General features: G+C 46.3%; 1 protein-coding gene across 3 annotated transcripts in view; it reads right to left on the reverse strand.

Annotated features, from left to right (window-relative positions):
• Positions 1 to 551: 551 nt before the first annotated feature.
• Positions 552 to 18,834, reverse strand: part of LOC115203044 (myotubularin-related protein 13) — a 173,886-nt gene continuing 155,603 nt past the window's right edge. Inside the window, exons 28-42 of one of the 3 annotated variants that reach the window (XM_029767344.1) lie at positions 15,179 to 15,319; positions 14,061 to 14,144; positions 13,022 to 13,096; positions 11,732 to 11,910; positions 10,550 to 10,726; positions 9,963 to 10,064; positions 6,056 to 6,241; positions 4,799 to 4,925; positions 4,353 to 4,483; positions 3,159 to 3,383; positions 2,965 to 3,072; positions 2,557 to 2,747; positions 2,312 to 2,399; positions 2,077 to 2,208; positions 552 to 1,926 (exon numbers count right to left, since the gene is read on the reverse strand). In XM_029767344.1, coding sequence (XP_029623204.1) covers positions 1,828 to 1,926; positions 2,077 to 2,208; positions 2,312 to 2,399; positions 2,557 to 2,747; positions 2,965 to 3,072; positions 3,159 to 3,383; positions 4,353 to 4,483; positions 4,799 to 4,925; positions 6,056 to 6,241; positions 9,963 to 10,064; positions 10,550 to 10,726; positions 11,732 to 11,910; positions 13,022 to 13,096; positions 14,061 to 14,144; positions 15,179 to 15,319 — 2,045 coding nt within the window. In that variant the 3' untranslated portion in view covers positions 552 to 1,827. The remainder of the gene's footprint in view (positions 1,927 to 2,076; positions 2,209 to 2,311; positions 2,400 to 2,556; positions 2,748 to 2,964; positions 3,073 to 3,158; positions 3,384 to 4,352; positions 4,484 to 4,798; positions 4,926 to 6,055; positions 6,242 to 9,962; positions 10,065 to 10,549; positions 10,727 to 11,731; positions 11,911 to 13,021; positions 13,097 to 14,060; positions 14,145 to 15,178; positions 15,320 to 18,834) is intronic. The other 2 variants (XM_029767345.1, XM_029767346.1) reach the window with 2 other exon arrangements.

Consider the following 18,834-nt stretch of genomic DNA (forward strand, 5'->3'; position numbering starts at 1 on the left):
CTTTCCCGCCTTCCTGCTGTGGGACAGGTCTCTCCAGGACCAGGAGTGCCTTCGAGTCTCGCCAAGCAGACGCCAGTGGCTCTGTGTTGGGTTTCTTGCCCAGTTCCTTACTCATTATTGGAAGTGAAACATCCTTGCCAAGCCCGGGTTTGGCTGGGGCCATATGAACTATTCTGCTGCAGTGGTGTCTGCTTACCTTTCATTGAGAAAAGAGAGACTATTTTTAACAAGAGGAGAGGTGTTCATAACAAGCCAAACCTATTTCAAGTGGTTTAGATTAGGGTTCAGGTTTGTTCCCTATATCTTGTGACCTATTATCTGCAAATAAATGAGGTATTTTGCAACCTACAATAGAGACCTACTGGCACCAGAGTATGTTCTCAGAGTATGTTCCCTTTTAGATGTAGGGGGCATCTAAAGGGCTATTATTGTCGGATTGAAAAAAAAAGCACTCGTCAGTAGCCACATAATTCATAATTTGTAAATTCTCTTAATCTCAAATATATGCAGCCGTCATATCTACTGTAACATAATCACACTAATCATCTGGCTAGTTCAAGTACTCTTGATTTATAAACAAAACCAAACATTAGTGTCAATGCAAAACATGGTACAAAAAGATACAGTAACATATAGCTTCTGAAATGACTTTGATGCTCTTTGCTTTGTTCTCTCAAACTGGAAGCAGAGAACAGGTGAAACAAACACTGTCTGACTGATTGATTTAAAAGTCCTTAAGACAGAGCCTTTCTGGATATTCTGAGAAAGAGTCGACTCTTCATCTAAAACACAATGGCTCAGTCAGTCTCTTCAAAGATAGGAAAGTAGTTTACTATATTGGCACATAAGACATGGTCTTATTACAGTTAGAAAAGCATACACACGTTATATATAAAAAATATGAAATAGCATGAGTATTTACATAAAACATTAAGCCACCACACTTTAACAACATGAGTTACTCTTTTAATAAAAAAAATAATTTACATCACAAGAACAAACAAACTGTTATCCATGAGTAAAAACATTCATAGTGTATGTTTAAAAATAGAGGACATCACTTAAATATAAAATGTCAGGTAAATGTTTGGAACTTTAGTGTTTTCTCTTCCAATTTGTCTTGATAAGGAAAAGGTCCTTATGTACATCATTATAAAGTCATGCCTTTTGCCTGGCTGTTCGCTTCAGTTAGAAAATCTATCATTCTATATGGAGTGCATATTATAGAACTAAGTGCAAACAAATGGCCTTGTCATATTGTGCATTTTCAAAACCTCCGTTTTTGGTGGTTTATACCTTTCGTCAAGCAGCAACACCTTTTCCTCGTTGTAAAATATCTGATAAATTCTCTTGTATGTTTTATATATCTTCGTTTATATATTGAACCCACAGTTTAAAATGGCCAGTGCTATTGCTTTTATCTATTTACAACTGAAACTATGCTTAGTAGTGCTCAGGCATCCGTTTCAGCCATTTACTTCTCACTATAAGTGTTGATCCCTGTAGCAGTAACAAGGTACAGTACAGAGATGATGGCAGAGACCAGGGCACATTCATCAACTCCTGCTAAAGCTGTCAGGCAGACAGAGTGAGGACTGCCTGAATTCCTGCACGGCAGCAGGATGGATGGATGGATGGCATAGCCTCCACTAATAGGCACTTAGATCACTGTGGTCCTCATGTTAAAACCACTCCCATGGTGACTGAGCTGAATATGTACTGAATATATGTGCCCACAGTCTCTGCTCTCAGCCACCTTGCTGCACTTAGTGTTAATGCTGTGACCTGACCACAACCCGACTACGCCCTGGCTGGGGAGTTCAGAGGTCACGCGTCAGAGATGCAGCTCTGGATCTTGTCCATCCACTGATGGGCGCTCTGGGCATCCGAGGCGCAGAAGTTGTACACTCGCTTGGTGGTCTTCAGCTGGAATGACAACACCCAACCAATGGTTCAACAGTGACAGGAGAGATGGGATGTGACATACAGAGCCTGATACTGCCATGGCTGGAGTGTGTTCTACCACAGAACAGATCACAAGCAGACAGAGGAATGGAGAACCAGAGAGACACTCACGTCAAAGAAGGCCTTCTCACTGATGTGTTTAGGAGCTCCTATGGTGGGGGTGGCGATCAGAGCTGACTCTACCTCCGCCAGGTCAATGTGGCCCCGGCAGTTAGTGTCCTCCCCCGTGTCGTAGTACCTCAGCTGGGACAACACACACACACACACATATAACACCTCTGGCATAGGACTGGAGACATTACCTGGAACAGACCGGTAGCAACATGCAACATGCTGTAATACTCACTTGGTGTTTTGTAATGTCCAAAACAAACCAGCGAGGTTTCCATCCTTTCAGCAGTGCTCCTCGTTTGTACAGAATCCCCTCAAACGATCTGAAAAACACACCATTAAGATGAATTTAAAACATCTGCTTGGTAGAGCGATTCTGTCTATCTGTCAACGCTTTACAGAAGACGTGGGTGAGGAAACAGGAGTAATTAGAAGTCCTGGCCCCTGTTTGCCGTCTCAGTGCTGGGAGTGGAGAGCCACCTGTTTTCCTCGTTCTTGGGGGTGAACTGGTTGTAGAGTGTGGCGGCCCGGCGGTTGACCCCGTTAGTGGCAGTGGGGCTGCTGTCCTCCCCCAAGCCAGTGTCAGGCAGGTGCAGTATGGAACATCTCTGGAAGGCCTGCAGACTGGACGTGGGGATTAGCCCCGAGGTGGACGCAGACTGCTTGCGGAGCTGCAAAACAGACAAGACAGATGGAATAAGAAAAGCCATGAAACATCAGTCAAAACATCCTCCCGATGTTCTGTGTCACAGATTGACGAGTCAAACAATGCTGTCTAGCTGAACCTTCCAGTAAACAAGAGCGGAGTTCAGGCTAAGTAAGGCTTATGGGAAACAGGAGTCGGGGGAAGAGGAGAAAACATGGGAAAGTGTGTTGTGTAAGTCTTACATTTCCCTCCTGTTTGAGGTCCTCCTGGATACTGACTCTGACCCTCTCCAGAGTGGCCTGCCACCTCTCTGGTGCTTGGCTCATCTCCCCCTTCAGCCGCTCTATGTCCTGCAACAACAACAGGGCTCTCATCAGTATCAGCCCCACAGTCAGGCATGGATAACATCATCCCATCTCAGATTTATAGAACTCACAGCCAGGAGCTTGGTGATGGCGTCAGGCTGGGCGCGCCCCACACTGCTGTAGCAGGGCCACACGATCCTCCTTTTGCTGGTGGCGATGGTGTCTGTCTCCTCCATGCTCTCCGACCTGACAGCCAGCATCCTCCAGTCATAGGACGGGCCTGTGCACAGGGTCTCCCCCGTGAAGAAGTCCCACTTCCTCAAAGCAGGGATGCTAATAGAGGGCTTGAGCACCGGCTAAATAACATGAAACAACCAAAAATAACTTAGGATAATCTGATATGTTTACACAGATAATACATGAGACAAATATCTATTTTGGCTAGTTTGAAATCAAGTCTGTAGAGTAGAGTTCTTTCCCCAATGATGTGAACCTGTCCAATCTCTCAGTGAGCACACCACTGTAAACAGCCAGTGGGAAAGAATGCTGCCCACCGGATCTAACACTTCCCCGAACACTTAATCACGTCGTTGCCCGGGGTGCACAAACACACAGGCTGTTTTCCTCCACCTCCTACTGATTTATACGCCCCTGGAATAACGGGTACAGCCGCCGCGATCGCTGGCCAGCGGGAAGAGGATTTACGGTTCCCATGAACACAACTAACCCATTGGGATAGACTTTGAAGTTGAACACCAGACATATGCCAAGACAGGGTTAAACAGCAACATCAGAAAGTCCCCGTCAGGGAGTTGGAAGAGGCTAAGCGAGACGCTTCCTTTACGACCACAGATATTAAAAGATCCCAAACAACACTGATAAGAAACTGCTAACAGAGTTCAGCTGGGCTCTCCTGGGCCTGTGACTCCCGGTCTTCACCAACATCAACAGTCTGCCACAGAACATTCAGCAGGACTGGGAGAGGAACACTGGAAGGTCACCACAATAAGGCATCATCTGGTGCAAGAGAGTGGCAGACAGCCATCCATCATTGTGGATGTCGTCTAGGAGAAAACTGAAGTTTTAGGAGCTGGACTGGCTGCTCTGGAAAGTGTGAAGATCCCTGTATCTCTACTGAGGATGTCCAGAACAGGAGAACTTGGGTGTGCGTAAGTGTGAGTCAGTGGGTGAACTAGAGAAAAGGCCATTGTGGATCTGGCTGACAAACACAAACAGAATGAAGTACCAACACTACGTATCAGAGATGGCAGCAAACTTGCAACACACAAGACACACAAACAAAGACGGCACAGACAAGCACTCACCTCAGCCTCTGAGGGACTGTACAGGTAGTTGAAGAACAGTGGACTCCTCCGGTGCATTCTGCTGATACACTCCCAGATACAGACCCCCCTCCTGGCCTGCTTGTCTCCCGGCTTGTCCTCGAACAATGTGCCTTTTGAAGAGTGAGACAAAGATGAGGTTGTTCAACAGGCTGAGACACACTACCACTATTAGCTGACAAATCCCTGATCTAAGATAAGAGATAGGATCTAGGTAATTTAGAAGTGCTTCACTGCAACATGTCAGTATCCTGAAATACCTGACCCATTACACTATCATTACACACTATCATTTCACAGACAGAACTATAGTTTCAACACTCTGCCTGTTGAATCCCGCAACTCTGCCAAATACTTTAAACGCACGTACAGATCTTAATGGCCTTACTGTTAAATCCTCCCTTTCCACTGTATTGTAATATACCGACCATGCTCCAGGCGTTCGTAGTCGGAGTCCAGGAGGAAGTTCTTGAAGCGGTTGGAGATGTAGTGGTACGCCAGGAACTTCAGATAGTGCTGATTAAACTCAAACTCCATGGGGCACTGGTCCTGGATCTGCAATGAGAGGAGATGGCAAGAGAGAGAGGAGATGGCAAGAGAGAGAGGAGATGGCAAGAGAGAGAGGAGATGGAAAGAGAGAGAGGAGATGGCAAGAGAGAGAGAGCAATGGCGAGAGAGAGAGAGCGATGGCGAGAGAGAGAGAGCGATGGCAAGAGAGAGAGAGCAATGGCGAGAGAGAGAGAGAAAGGTGACACATTTTGATGGCTGGAGTATGTCCCTGTGTTATGACTACAGATGGGTCCGTTATGACTACATACGCTCCCCATTACCGGCAGAATAAAATGGAGACCAGGGAGCAAAGACCAGTGACTGATATCATCACTCTCAGACAAAAGCTGGGCCGAGCTAGAAGGCAGCGTCCCGGTCCAGCAATGTGCAGCAGCGGCCAAGCGAGAAGACCTTGCCGCTCTTTTGCATGTTTTGGGCCACCTGGGCGTACTGGCGAAAACAACAGCTGTTTCTGAGATGAGGAACTTCTATTTTCAGAAACTCATCAAACTCCCTCTCCCCTGTTTATCGCACTTCAGCCCCAGAGAACCTCTGTCAGGCCTCCTTGGCAGACGCCCCTCCAGTTACAAAAGACAAACTCAGAAACTATGTGTTGATGTAAGTGTATGGGAGTTGGCCTGCCGGACCCTGGGGGAGACAGAAAACACAATGTTCTCTAAAGTTAGCATTTGAGCATGTAAAACCCACTTCAGCTGCACCCTCCACGCCACCTCGCCTTCCGAAGAGAGAGACTTTCAATCCCCACAACTGCAATTTTCCCACTCGGTGCTCTTAACACTGAGGAAATGCATAGGGGCTGGTGGAAAAACACTAGCACGGAAAGCACAGCACTGACCGTGGGGTTCACAGACCATCTGGGCCCTGCAGCTGAAACTCCCCAGCGTACAACTCTGTCTAAATTACTTATCCGATGGGGGGATTGCAGAGTACAAAACCTCAACCGAGTCCATAGATGACAGCTGAGTCTCTCTCCTCCTCCTCCTCTTCTCTGAAGGAATGTGATGAGCTCATGGAGGAGGTATGGTGGGAGGGAGGGAAGGAAGGGGTTGAAGAGGGGTGTGGACGGGGGGTAATGAAAGGGGTGTGGGCCTCGGAGGTGGGTGTGCAAGGCTTGCCTGGTGCACGCAGTCCAGGAACTGCAGAAAGATGGGCGTGAAACCGCTGCCCTGGCTGCTGGGGGTCAGGTTGGAGCGCTGGCTGAACTTGTGGCCGAAGGACAGCCACTCCTTCTCCAGCAGCACCTGGAAGCCCTCCAGGGTCCGGTAGAATGGGTCACTCAGCAGCTGGACCAGGGACACCACCTGGAGGGAGAGAGAAAGGGAGAGGGAGAAAGAGAGACAAAGACACAGAGAGAGAGAGAGACACACCGAGAGAGAGAGAGAAAGAGACACAGAGAGAGAGAGACACCGAGAGAGAGAGAGAGAAGGAGAGACAGAGACACAGAGAGAGAGAGACACACCGAGAGAGAGAAAGAGAGACAGAGACACAGAGAGCGAGAGACACCGAGAGAGAGAGAGAGAGAGAGAAGGAGAGACAGAGACACAGAGAGAGAGAGACACCGAGAGCGAGAGAGAGAGAAAGAGAGACAGAGACACACCGAGAGAGAAAGAGAGACACGGGGGGAGTTAGAGGGTGGGAATGAAATAAAACTCTGGAAGTCCTTTAAAACTCAGAAGACTGACAAAGCTGCCAACTGTCGATGGCATGACAAGGACCTCAGAGTTCTGTGACAGAGGGGTAGGTGACGAGGAGAGGGCTCCATTGACCCTGTTTTCCAAACCAGTAACCTCTGTTCTCCCTGGTCTGCAGTTACACTACCTTTCCTGTCTGTGGTTTGAATCCTCTCCCTCTATATGCAGTGGGATGGTTATGGCTGGTTTCTGTAAGAGCGTGTCGTCTGACTGTACACATATGCTGCCGGCACTTGGCCTAGATCCTTCTCTGTGTCAGCTAACCGATGAACCCTGACACATGTGGAATGAATGAGGGAAGCAGATTGCACTCCCTCTCCAGAGCACCACTGTACCCTCCAAAAAAACAGAGCAGGCTTTGCAGGCTTTCTGGAGTTGGTAAAAAGTCCTCTTCATCACAGCCCAGCAGTCCTCCCCAGTACAGACCTGAGCTCCTAAATGACCATAGCACCATCACTGAAGAGTAGGCTATTAGAAAGGAAAGAGGAGGGGAGAGCGAGAAACACAGGGATCTGCTTCTCCTCTGCTGGGTGTCTATGAGTTGGTCAGGAGATGAAGAGACAAGGCATATGGAGCCCATTTATTGGAGCAAGGCTGATCAGGCCCCACCGTGATGAGCAAGATGTTCTGGGCCTGACACGTGCCAGGCACGGGAAGCGAGGCTACACCAGTGCTTTTACACGGCAGCCATGGGCTTTACAGGCCCAGTAAACACATTGGGAGGCCACGTACGCGCACACACACACACAATGCCATCCCCAATAACACACGCTCACTTAACAGGTCGGCATGGAAAATGTGAGCTCACAGTGCAAAAATGTGACAAAACGCTGAGCGAACAGGAAAAGAAAATTGATGAGGATAAAAACAAGCTTGTGTTTACTCTCCTAAAAAACAGAATCAAGCACTTTCATGATTGAAATCAGTATGTGGTGACATAGGGCCCTACAGCCTCAGCATCGTTACACCACATTTCAGCATGGTATACTAACCAGGTTGTCTGGTAGAGTAGTACCAGAACAACTTTGGAAATAAGTCGTTGAAAGTAAAAGGCGTAGCTGTGCGTTAGACCTGATAATGTGATGACCTATTTCCTTATCTGTAAGTGTAGACCAGGGTTGTCAATCTCATTTTGCCATGGGGGCCGCATACAGTCTTCAACGAGGTCCAGAGGGACAATGCGTTATATTTAGTCAAAATTGGCCTCTATAACCGTCGTCTAGCTTTCATTTCATTGATATACTACCGTTCAAAAGTTTGAGTTCACTTAGAAATGTCCTTGTTTTTTAAAGAAAAGCACATTTTTTGTCCATTAAAATAACATCAAACTGATCAGAAATACAGTGTAGATATAGTTAATGTTGTAAATAACTATTGTAGCTGGAAACGGCAGATTTTTTTATGGAATAATTACAAAGGCATACAGAGGCCCATTATCAGCAACCATCACTCCTGTGTTCCAATGGCACGTTGTGTTAGCTAATCGAAGTTTATCATTTTAAAAGGCTAATTGATCATTAGAAAACCCTTTTGCAATTATGTTAGCACAGCCGAAAACTGTTGTCCTGATTAAAGAAGCAATAAAACTGGCCTTCTTTAGACTAGTTGAGTATCTGGAGCATCAGCATTTGTGGGTTCGATTACAGGCACAATATGGCTAGAAACAAAGAACTTTCTTCTGAAACTCGTCAGTCTAATTCTTGTTCTGAGAAATGAAGGCTATTCCATGTGAGAAATTGCCAAGAAACTGAAGATCTCATACAACACTGTGTACTACTCTCTTCACAGAACAGCACAAACTGACTCTAACCAGAATAGAACGAGTGGGAGGCCCCGGTGCACAACTGAGCAAGAGGACAAGTACATTAGAGTGTCTAGTTTGAGAAACAGATGCCTCACAAGTCCTCAACTGGCAGCTTCATTAAATAGTGCCCGCAAAACACCAGTCTCAACGTCAACAGTGAAGAGGCGACTCCGTTATGCTGCAGTTGCAATGAAAAAGACATATCTCAGACTGGCCAATAAAAAGAAAAGTTTAAGATGGGCAAAAGAACACAGACACTGGACAGAGGAACTTTGTCTAGAAGGCCAGCATCTCAGGGGTCGCCTACCACGTCTTCCCTGTATTGAGATTGCCTGCAATGACAACAAGCTCAATCCGATGATGCTGTGACACACCGCCCCAGACCATGACGGACCCTCCACCTCCAAATCGATCCTGCTCCAGAGTACAGACCTCGGTGTAACGCTCATTCCTTCGACAAACGTGACAAACGTGAATCCGACCATCACCACATGTGATACAAAACTGCGACTCGTCAGTGAAGAGCACTTTTTGCCAGTCCTGTCTGGTCCAGTGACGGTGGGTTTGTGCCCATAGGCGACATTGTTGCCGGTGATGTCTGGTGAGGACCTGCCTTACAACAGGCCTACAAGCCCTCAGTCCAGCCTCTCTCAGTCTATTGTGGACAGTCTGAGCACTGATGGAGGGATTGTGCGTTCCTGGTGTAACTCGGGCAGTTGTTGTTGCCATCCTGTACCTGTCCCGCAGGTGTGATTGGATGTACCGATCCTGTGCAGGTGTTACACGTGGTCTGCCACTGTGAGGACGATCAGCTGTCCGTCCTGTCTCCCTGTAGCGCTGTCTTAGGCGTCTCATAGTACGGACATTGCAATTTATTGCCCTGGCCACATCTGCAGTCCTCATGCCTCCTTGCAGGATGCTTAAGGCACATTCACGCAGATGAGCAGGGACCCTGGGCATCTTTCTTTTGGTGTTTTTCAGAGTCAGTAGAAAGGCCTCTTTTGTGTCCTAAGTTTTCATAACTGTGACCTTAATTGCCTACTGTCTCTAAGATGTTAGTGTTTTAACAACCGTTCCACAGGTGCATGTTCATTCATTGTTTATGGTTCATTGAACAAGCATGGGAAACAGTGTTTACACCCTTTACAATGAAGATCTGTGAAGTTATTTGAATTTTTACAAATTATCTTTGAAAGACAGGGTCCTGAAAAAGGGATGTTTCTTTTTTTGCTGAGTTATATATACACACACACTTTTTTAAATAGATTTTTTACTCAAACCCCCCGTGGGGCTGGATTGGACCTCGGCCCGTATGTTTGACACCCCTGATGTAGACGTTTCACTTGTCAGTTAAAGCCAAGATGTCTCTTTTCCTTTTCTTCCCCCTCTGTCCTACCCTCCCAGTCCCTCTCTCTCTCTCCTACCCTCCTACACCCAGTCCCTCTCTCTCTCCTACATCCCCAGTCACCCTCTTCCACTACTCCTGCTGGGGGAGAGACAGTGTGTGTGTGTGTGCGTGAGGCTCACCTGTGTGGTGATGTCCCAGCCATCCTCCAGACTCAGCAGGACGGACGAGCCACTGTCCAGCAGCTCCACCAGAATCAGGGCCAACTGCAGGAGCTTGTGAAGCTGCAAGGAACACACACACACACACACACACACACACACACACACACACACACACACACACACACACACACACACACACACACACACACACACACACACACACACACACACACACACACAGTCAGTTCATACCGTTAAGCTGTTCCTGTGAAGACGGTGTGGAGCCTGAGCAGGGCTTCTCCCAGATAATATTGTTTTGTAGTTTATGACACATTTAATGCAGGGCCATAGACTGCGAGGGTCACTATGACAACAATTTGGTGGTTGTCCCATGTCTGTTTGTATCGTTACCATTTCCCTTGGGAAATAAGCTTATTGGATGAGGAGAGAATATAGGATGAGGTCAGAGTCACACAGGAAGAACATGGAGAGCACGCCGCTGGCTCGTTCTCACTGAGGGTCAGTGAGATGTTGTGGAAACCGTAGCAGGGTGTGTATGCATGTGTATTGGCGAGTGTGTGTTTGTGTATTTGATGGGGGCTCACTTGAAGGATCCACTCAGAGTCCTCCAGGGCTTTGAGGAAGGAGTCCTGTGTGTCTGAAGACGTAGCGCTCGGAGCACAGGCCCTCAGCAGCTTCTTAAAGGCACCTTTGATCTGGCGCGTGTCAGCAAAGTCCACAGGCACCAGTTCACAGTTCAGAGTAGGGTCCAGTTTGAAGCCCTGACAAAAGAGGAGAAATGTCATTGAAAATTAACAGTCCCTGAGACTATCACAGGTAGACGCAGACATTAAAATAACACTCTGAAACACTGATTAAAAGACACGTAAAACTGACTGACAAAAATAAAACAAATTTAAAGCAGAAGACAAAGATAGGGAACATATTAAATACTTGGGACGTACTGTATGAAGTAAAAACAGGGCTTCTGTTATGAAATGAAGTAGAAGTTTCATTTAAGAGAAGACTGTCTCTGTCAATGTGGCCCCTGGCCAATCACAGCCACCCGCACAGCTGGCGACTCCACCTCGCTCACATTTATTTATAACCTCTTTTAGCCAAGGAAAAGAATATCAATTTCATATTCAACACACACAGACACATTGCTCCACTCAAACAAGTGACTGAAAACGAGCAGAACGTTCCAACAACAGTTCAAATGTAATATTATCAGAGATGTGGGACTGTATTAATAATAAATCATCATTTTGATTAATTGCAATCAAGAGTCCCCTTATCAGCTTGGAAATGTAGTCTGCTGGAACAGTGGTTGCACATTCTAGACTGGAGTATCCTGATTCCCCTTCACAGGATCCTGATTCCCCTTCACAGGATCCTGATTCCCCTTCACAGGATCCTGATTCCCCTTCACAGGATCCTGATCCCCCTTCACAGGATCCTGATTCCCCTTCACAGGATCCTGATTCCCCTTCACAGGATCCTGATCCCCCTTCACAGGATCCTGATCCCCCTTCACAGGATCCTGATTCCCCTTCACAGGATCCTGATCCCCCTTCACAGGATCCTGATTCCCCTTCACAGGATCCTGGAAAAATGTACCAGCCCTCCCATAGACAAATACTCCATAACTCTGTGGCACAGTCTAGCCAGACCCCTACTGAGAATTTTAACTGAAGGCCCCAATACCAACAAAGCTTTACGTTGAAAACACACACACTCTACGGACTCATCATCCCCTAAAAGTCTGGACCCAGCTCTCGACTTACCCTGAGGTGGGACTTCTCTCCAAAAATGTAGAGGGCAGCCTGCTGTTTGAGGAGCTGGGCATGCAGGCTCTCGCTGCCTGCGGGGGGCGCCAAATCCTTCCCTGCCAGCCTGGCACCAATATCGGCTGCAGACGGGTGCTGGCTGAAGCGGCTGCTGGAACGCAGGCTGGCCCAGACACCTGCAACAACACAGAGAGAGAGGTACAGTTAGAGTTGGCACCACAGGCCTGTAGAGGACTGGGGCGCAAAGGCGCTAACTAGCCTGGTTCAATACTCATGTGCTCCTCTGTTGTTATGTTTGACATGACAATGTATGACCACAGAGAGGGGTTGGTTAAGCACAAACAGCCGAGACCACCATACCAGGGAAACAGATAACGGAATGATAATGACAGAATGGCACATAGCGACATAAAGACTACAGCATATTGACACATTGAAGAATAGAATTTGGACTCTTAAATCTACAGGCACAGATCTATTCATTCACTAACCAAGGGGAAGAAACTGAAGGATGCTCATTTCTCTTTGACAAACCACTACCACCAAGATACCTACAATACAGAGCTGTATATGGTAGAACCTTTTTGTGATAAACCATACTTCCTCTGCTTTACTTATGCTGTTGTTGCTGCCCTGTCTGAGTCAGGCTGTAGATAAGGAAAAGGACAACACATTTAGCGTTTAAGCAGCTTTGGCATGGAGTACATTCGTCCAATTAAACTGCCGGATATGAATTACAAAAATTTAGAGTGAGCTCTCAACCAATCAAACCATCAACCAATAGACAGGTAACTAACATTTTAAATCCTATCTCGGCTTGAGACGGCTAGACACACATTGCATACAATGCAGAGGTTAAGTCACAGAGGCCTCCTTCCCGAGCTGCCTGTCATGACTGAGCTGAGCCCACAGTACCTCCCTTTGGGCCAAGACTGCTGACTGACCACATCCACAACTGCTGAGACATCACATTCAGTGACAAGTGGACCACATTTACCCTGAAGTGGACCACAGTCAGATTATTTTCCAGCAGAGAAGAACCACAGCCTTGCCCAAGCGCGCCAAAAGAGGAAGCAACGGGTGATTCTAGGAATCTCTACAGAGATACTCCTTATTACTCAAAAGAGAGATGAGCACACCGGACGCAGGATAGATTTGTAACTGTTAGAGGCATGAGCGTGGGTTACATTGAATCAATGACCAGGAAATAAGATGATGATGTTAATGAAGAGGGTTGGAAAAAGAGAGGGGGGAGAGATCTGAAGAGAGTAGACATATCCACTATACCTTGATTTTGGATTCTCCCCTTAGTGGCAGGTTTTTGGTTTGAGTGAGTGAATAGCTTATCCCTGTACCCAAGCACTGGCAGGTAATGGATGCAGGGTGAGGGGGAGCACAGAAAGATCACAACATCAGATGGACATAACATACCAGCACACACTCAATCCCCCAACCGTAAGGGAAACAAAAGTGGCAGCGCACGGTGAAGGCTCCGTGCAGGGTTTCGCCACAATGACGATGATGAATGTCCCCCAAATTTCCATGTTACTGGAAATATTCAAAGATTATTTAGAAGGCAAATCAAAATCCACTTAATGCTGCTGGCAATGACCTTGAAAGTCACCTTTGGGTGTAGCAATCTTGTGCTTGAATATTACAGGAACTGTGGCAACTAACCTAACAATACACTTATGCACTTCAACTTCCAGAGAAGACTTCTCTGAAACCATGATGCAGACAGCTGCATGCCAATAACAGACAATAATAGGACATCTTCACTGGACATACCAGACTACTAGGTCACATTTATTTGGTAAGATACAATTAGGCCATGTTCAATAAGAGTTAAGAGATTAACAGATGAATGAGCATGAATGAATAAACAGATCAACCTCCTTGTTGACATTACACTAACGATGGACGTCGGAGACCACAGCATGTGCTATATTTGAAATGGAAACTGCTCAGTGTATTGAACTGGGCCATGCACAGTCATTTGCCTAACGCGTCATTCCACTCCATACCATTACTGTAAACTGTCAGAAAACTCCAGTGAAATCCACGTGCATTATGTGCGCCTCCTATAGGATCTTTACCATGTTGAAGTTGAAATGTGTCAAACTGTTCATATGAAGTTGTGACCTACTAGCATAGTGCACTAGCGGGGCACATCTGCTGCCCTAATGTTCATGTAAAACACGGACCGTCACCATGTGTATAAATGGCAAATACAGATGACAAATAAAGCCGAGTCATATTTCCAGGACTGCGGTTGCAGTGTGATATACTGGACTTTGAGGAACTGACACGTGGGTACAGCACTCACCTCCTCTGGCAAAGCTGCTAGAGAAGGGCATGTCCAAATGGACGGGAGCCATCTTTGGTATTCTAGATGTCCTCCTTTCACTGCCTGAAGAGGACACACAGGCATGAAACGGGGATAACACCAACATTCAGCTGTAACCAGGACAAACACAGTAACACAGACCCAGAGAGGACAGGGAATGAAAACCATGCCTGGATGACTAACCATCTATATTTGTCAGACACAGCATCTGAGAACATAACTACCCTACAGTGTGTCTCAGATACTTCACAAAATGGACACAGACCTGGGAGATTAGGCCAGATTTAACGCAAGAAGAAATTATTTAAGAGTTAAATGAGGCGAGCGAACAGAGAGTTGCATTACCTACATTTAGGTGGAAAAATACTGATTGCTGTGTTTGAAATTAGGCCTAAGCCTTGGGCTCACACTCAACAATTGTGTCCCGTTGGATCAGATCTGAACATAATCAGAAAGTCTGAAGCTATCAAGCCTTGGGAATCCTATTTCCGCCTTTAAGACTATTTGATCCCTGCTTATGTAGATCTTAAAGCTGGGAGATGGAGATGGATGCCATTGACATTGATTCAGGGTGTGTTTTGATCCAGTTCCCAGAGACTAAAGATCTATTGTGGTTACATGGGAAACAGAATCCGCTGACTTTGCGTAGGGTATGTGCTGGTCACACAGCTCTCTGGACTGCCACTCGGCGGTGGGGTGAAGTCTGGGGAGATGGATGGAGGGTGACCCCTGGGTGTCCTTTTCCTCTTACATAACCACAACATTGTGCCGCAGTTCCTTCCAAACACAACGGACACAACATAAATAACAGGCAGCGGCCCAGAGGAAACCTCACTAAGACATTCAGCAGAATAAAACTGAAGGAACGAGGACAAACACACGAAAACAATACTGACAGAGTGGGAAAAATACCACCAGTCTAGAGCAGGACAGAATCCAGAGCGGAGAGCCCAGAGCAGAGCCCAGAGCAGAGCCCAGAGCAGAGCCCAGAGCAGAACAGAGCCCAGAGCAGAACAGAGCCCAGAGCAGAACAGAGCCCAGAGCAGAACAGAGCCCAGAGCAGAACAGAGCCCAGAGCAGAACAGAGCAGGGGATACCTGGTGAGAGGCCGATGAGAGAGCGGTTGGACAGAGTGTTACTGCCGTTCAGTTTGAAGTAGACGGGGATGGAGTTGAGGATGGCCTGTAGATACTTCTCCTGCTCCAGACTACTGGACAACTCTGAAGAGTTGGCAGGGGCTAGAGGGAGAGGACACCAGTCATTAGACATATTCATCATCAATGGTCAAAATTGTATAACATGACTGTGTAATGCAAGTCCTTTAAATTCCGTACGGTGTACGCCAGTGGTTCTTAACCTGGGTTCGATCGAACCCCAGGGGTTCGGTGAGTCAGTCTCAGGGGTTCGGCGGAGGTCAAGACACACACCCGACTCATATGATTCGTGATGACACGCCCCCTCTTGGCCATCATTGGCTGCAGGTGATCACGCAACATCGCTTGGCCTATCTGTGCTGCAGGGAATTTGGCGCGCTCAGTAGTCGAATTGTGACTGTCGTGATGGTACGTCGTGTGATTTCTTTCTTAATATTTTAATCCCTTCATACTAACTATGTCGAGCAAAAAAAGAAAGTGGTCGGACGAATATGTACAATATGGATTCACATGTATAACGGAACGTGATGAGAGTCAGCGTCCTAACTGCATGATTTGCAATGCCAAGTTGAGCAATTCTAGTCTAGCACCGGCAAAACTAAGAGAACACTTCCTTAAGCTGCATGGAGATGGACAATACAAGAACACAACGCTCGCTGAATTCAAGGTGAAGAGAGCCATTTTTCCAATTAAGAAGGGTTCGGTGAATGCGCATATGAAACTGGTGGGGGTCAGTACCTCCAACAAGGTTAAGAACCACTGGTGTACGCCTTACGAGAATGGTATCAAAAGGTTTCTACAGGTGTGTGTAAGTAATGTACAGTACCAGTCAAAAGTTTGGACACACCTACTCATTCAAGGCTTTTTCTACACTGTAGAATAATAGTTGTAATTATAATCCAAGATGGCGTAGTCAGACGTCTTTTGTCTTGTCGTGTCCCGTGTATATATCTTTTTATATCTTTTTTCTACGCATATATTTTTTATATTTTTCTTAACGTCAACTTCAACATACTCTCCTGCAATCCGCCTCACCCAATGTGGTATGGATCTGCTATTTTCTTTACTCCGGCTAGCCGAAGAGGTCCATCAGCCACTCCTTGGGCTACAATACCTATTTTGCCAATTGGCCTGGACGCCTTTTACTGCCGACATGGAGCCCCGCTGACCCATCACGACTGGACTACTGACGTAATTCGCCCGAGGGTTTTTTTCAACTGGCTCCCCTGAATGCCCATCTGCTAGCCACGGCCCGCTAGCTGTCTAGAGCATATCGGACTGTTAGCTGAAGAGACTCATCGGACAAATTCTTTGGCCACTATACCTATTTTGCCAATTGGCCTGGACCCTTTTACCACACGGAGCCCTGCTGATCCATGACGACTGGTTTGCCAACGTAACAGCACAAGGGGGCTACAACAGACTTCTTCCGTCGCGACGTCCCTCTAAGGCCCTTCTGCTAGGTTGCTATCCCCGGCCCGCTATCTGTCTGAATTGCCGTGTCTCCGGCCTGCCGAGCAACTCACTGGACCCCCATGATCACTCGGCTACGCATTCCTCTCCCTAATGTCAATATGCCTTGTCCATTGCTATTTTGCTTAGTGATTATTGCCTTATTTCACTGTAGAGCCTCTAGCCCAGCTCAATATGCCTTAGTTAACCCTTTAGTTACACCTCCCACACATGCGGTGACCTCACCTGGTTTAAATGATGTTTCTAGAGACAAAATCTCTCTCATTGTCACTCAATGCATAGATTTACCTCCACTGTATTCACATCCTACCATACCTTTGTCTGTTCATTATGCCTTGAATCTATTCTATTGCGCCCAGAAACCTGCTCCTTTTACTCTCTGTTCCGAACGTACTAGACTACCAGTTCTTATAGCCTTTAGCCATATCCTTATCCTACTCCTCCTCTGTTCCTCTGGTGATGTGGAGGTTAATCCAGGCCCTGTAGTGCCTAAGTCCACTCCCCTTCCCCAGGCGCACTAATTTTTTGACTTCTGTAACCGTAAAAGCCTTGGTTTCATGCATGTTAACCTCTTATATCTAGGGGGCAGTATTTTCACAGCTGGATAAAAAACGTACCCGATTTAATCTGATTATTAGTCCTGCCCAGAAACTAGAATATGCATATAATTATTAGCTTTGGATAGAAAACACTCCAAAGTTTCTAAAACTGTTTGAATGGTGTCTGTGAGTATAACAGAACTCCTATGGCAGGCAAAAACCTGAGAAGGTTCTGTTCAGGAAGTACCCTGTCTGAACATTTCTTGCCCTTGTTGATTCTCTCTATCTATTACAAGGGATCTCTGCTGTTACGTGACACTTCCCACGTCTCCAATGGGGTCTCAGAGCCCGGGAAAAACAGGAATGACGTAATTCAAAGCCCTGGCTGAAACACACGAGCGCTTTTGCTGAGTGGTCTATCAGTGGAGAAAGGTTTAGGCGCATGACCTGCCCCGCCCCCGTCTTTCGGTTTTTCCCTCAGTTTACAGACATGCAGATTCCCGGTCGGAATATTATCGCTTTTCTACGAGATAAATTGCATAAAAATTGATTTTAAACAGCGGTTGACATGCTTCGAAGTACGGTAATGGAATATTTAGAATTTTTTTGTCACGTTCTGCGCCATGCGCGCGACCGTGATTTACCATTCTGATAGTGTCTAGAACGCACGAACAAAACGTCGTTGATGGAACATAACGATGGATTATTTGGGACCAAACCAACTATTGTTATTGAAGTAGAAGTCCTGGGAGGGCATTCTGACGAAGAACAGGAAAGGTAAGACCATTTTTCTTATAGGAAATGTGATTTTGGTGAAGGCTAAACTGGGTGGGTGTCTAAATAGCTAGCCCGTGATGGCTGGGCTATGTACTTAGAATATTGCAAAATGTGCTTCATCCGAAAAGCTATTTTAAAATCGGACATATCGAGTGCATAGAGGAGTTCTGTATCTATAATTCTTAAAATAATTGTTATGCTTTTTGTGAACGTTTATCGTGAGTAATTTAGTAAATTCACCGGAAGTGTTCGGTGGGAATGCTAGTTCTGAACGTCACATGCTAATGTAAAAAGCTGTTTTTTGATATAAATATGAACTTGATTGAACAGACATGCATGTATTGTATAACATAATGTCCTAGGTGTGTCATCTGATGAAGATAATCAAAGGTTAGTGCTGCATTTAGCTGTGGTTTTGTTTTTTGAGACATAATATGCTAGCTTGAATAATGGGTGTCTGATTATTTCTGGCTGGGTACTCTGCTGACATAATCTAATGTTTTGCTTTCGCTGTAAAGCCTTTTTGAAATCGGACAGTGTGGTTAGATTAACGAGAGTCTTGTCTTTAAATAGCTGTAAAATAGTCATATGTTTGAAAAATGGAAGTTTTCGGATTTTAGAGGAGTTTGTATTTCGCGCCACGCCCATCATTGGATATTGGAGCAGACGTTCCGCTAGCGGAACATCTAGATGTAAGAGGTTAACATTAGAAGCTTCCTCCCTAAGTTTGTTTTATTCAATGCTTTAGCACACTCTGCCAACCCGGATGTCCTAGCCGTGTCTGAATCCTGGCTTAGGAAGACCACCAAA

This window comes from Salmo trutta, chromosome 12, assembly GCF_901001165.1.
Source record: "Salmo trutta chromosome 12, fSalTru1.1, whole genome shotgun sequence".
Taxonomy (NCBI): domain Eukaryota; kingdom Metazoa; phylum Chordata; class Actinopteri; order Salmoniformes; family Salmonidae; genus Salmo; species Salmo trutta.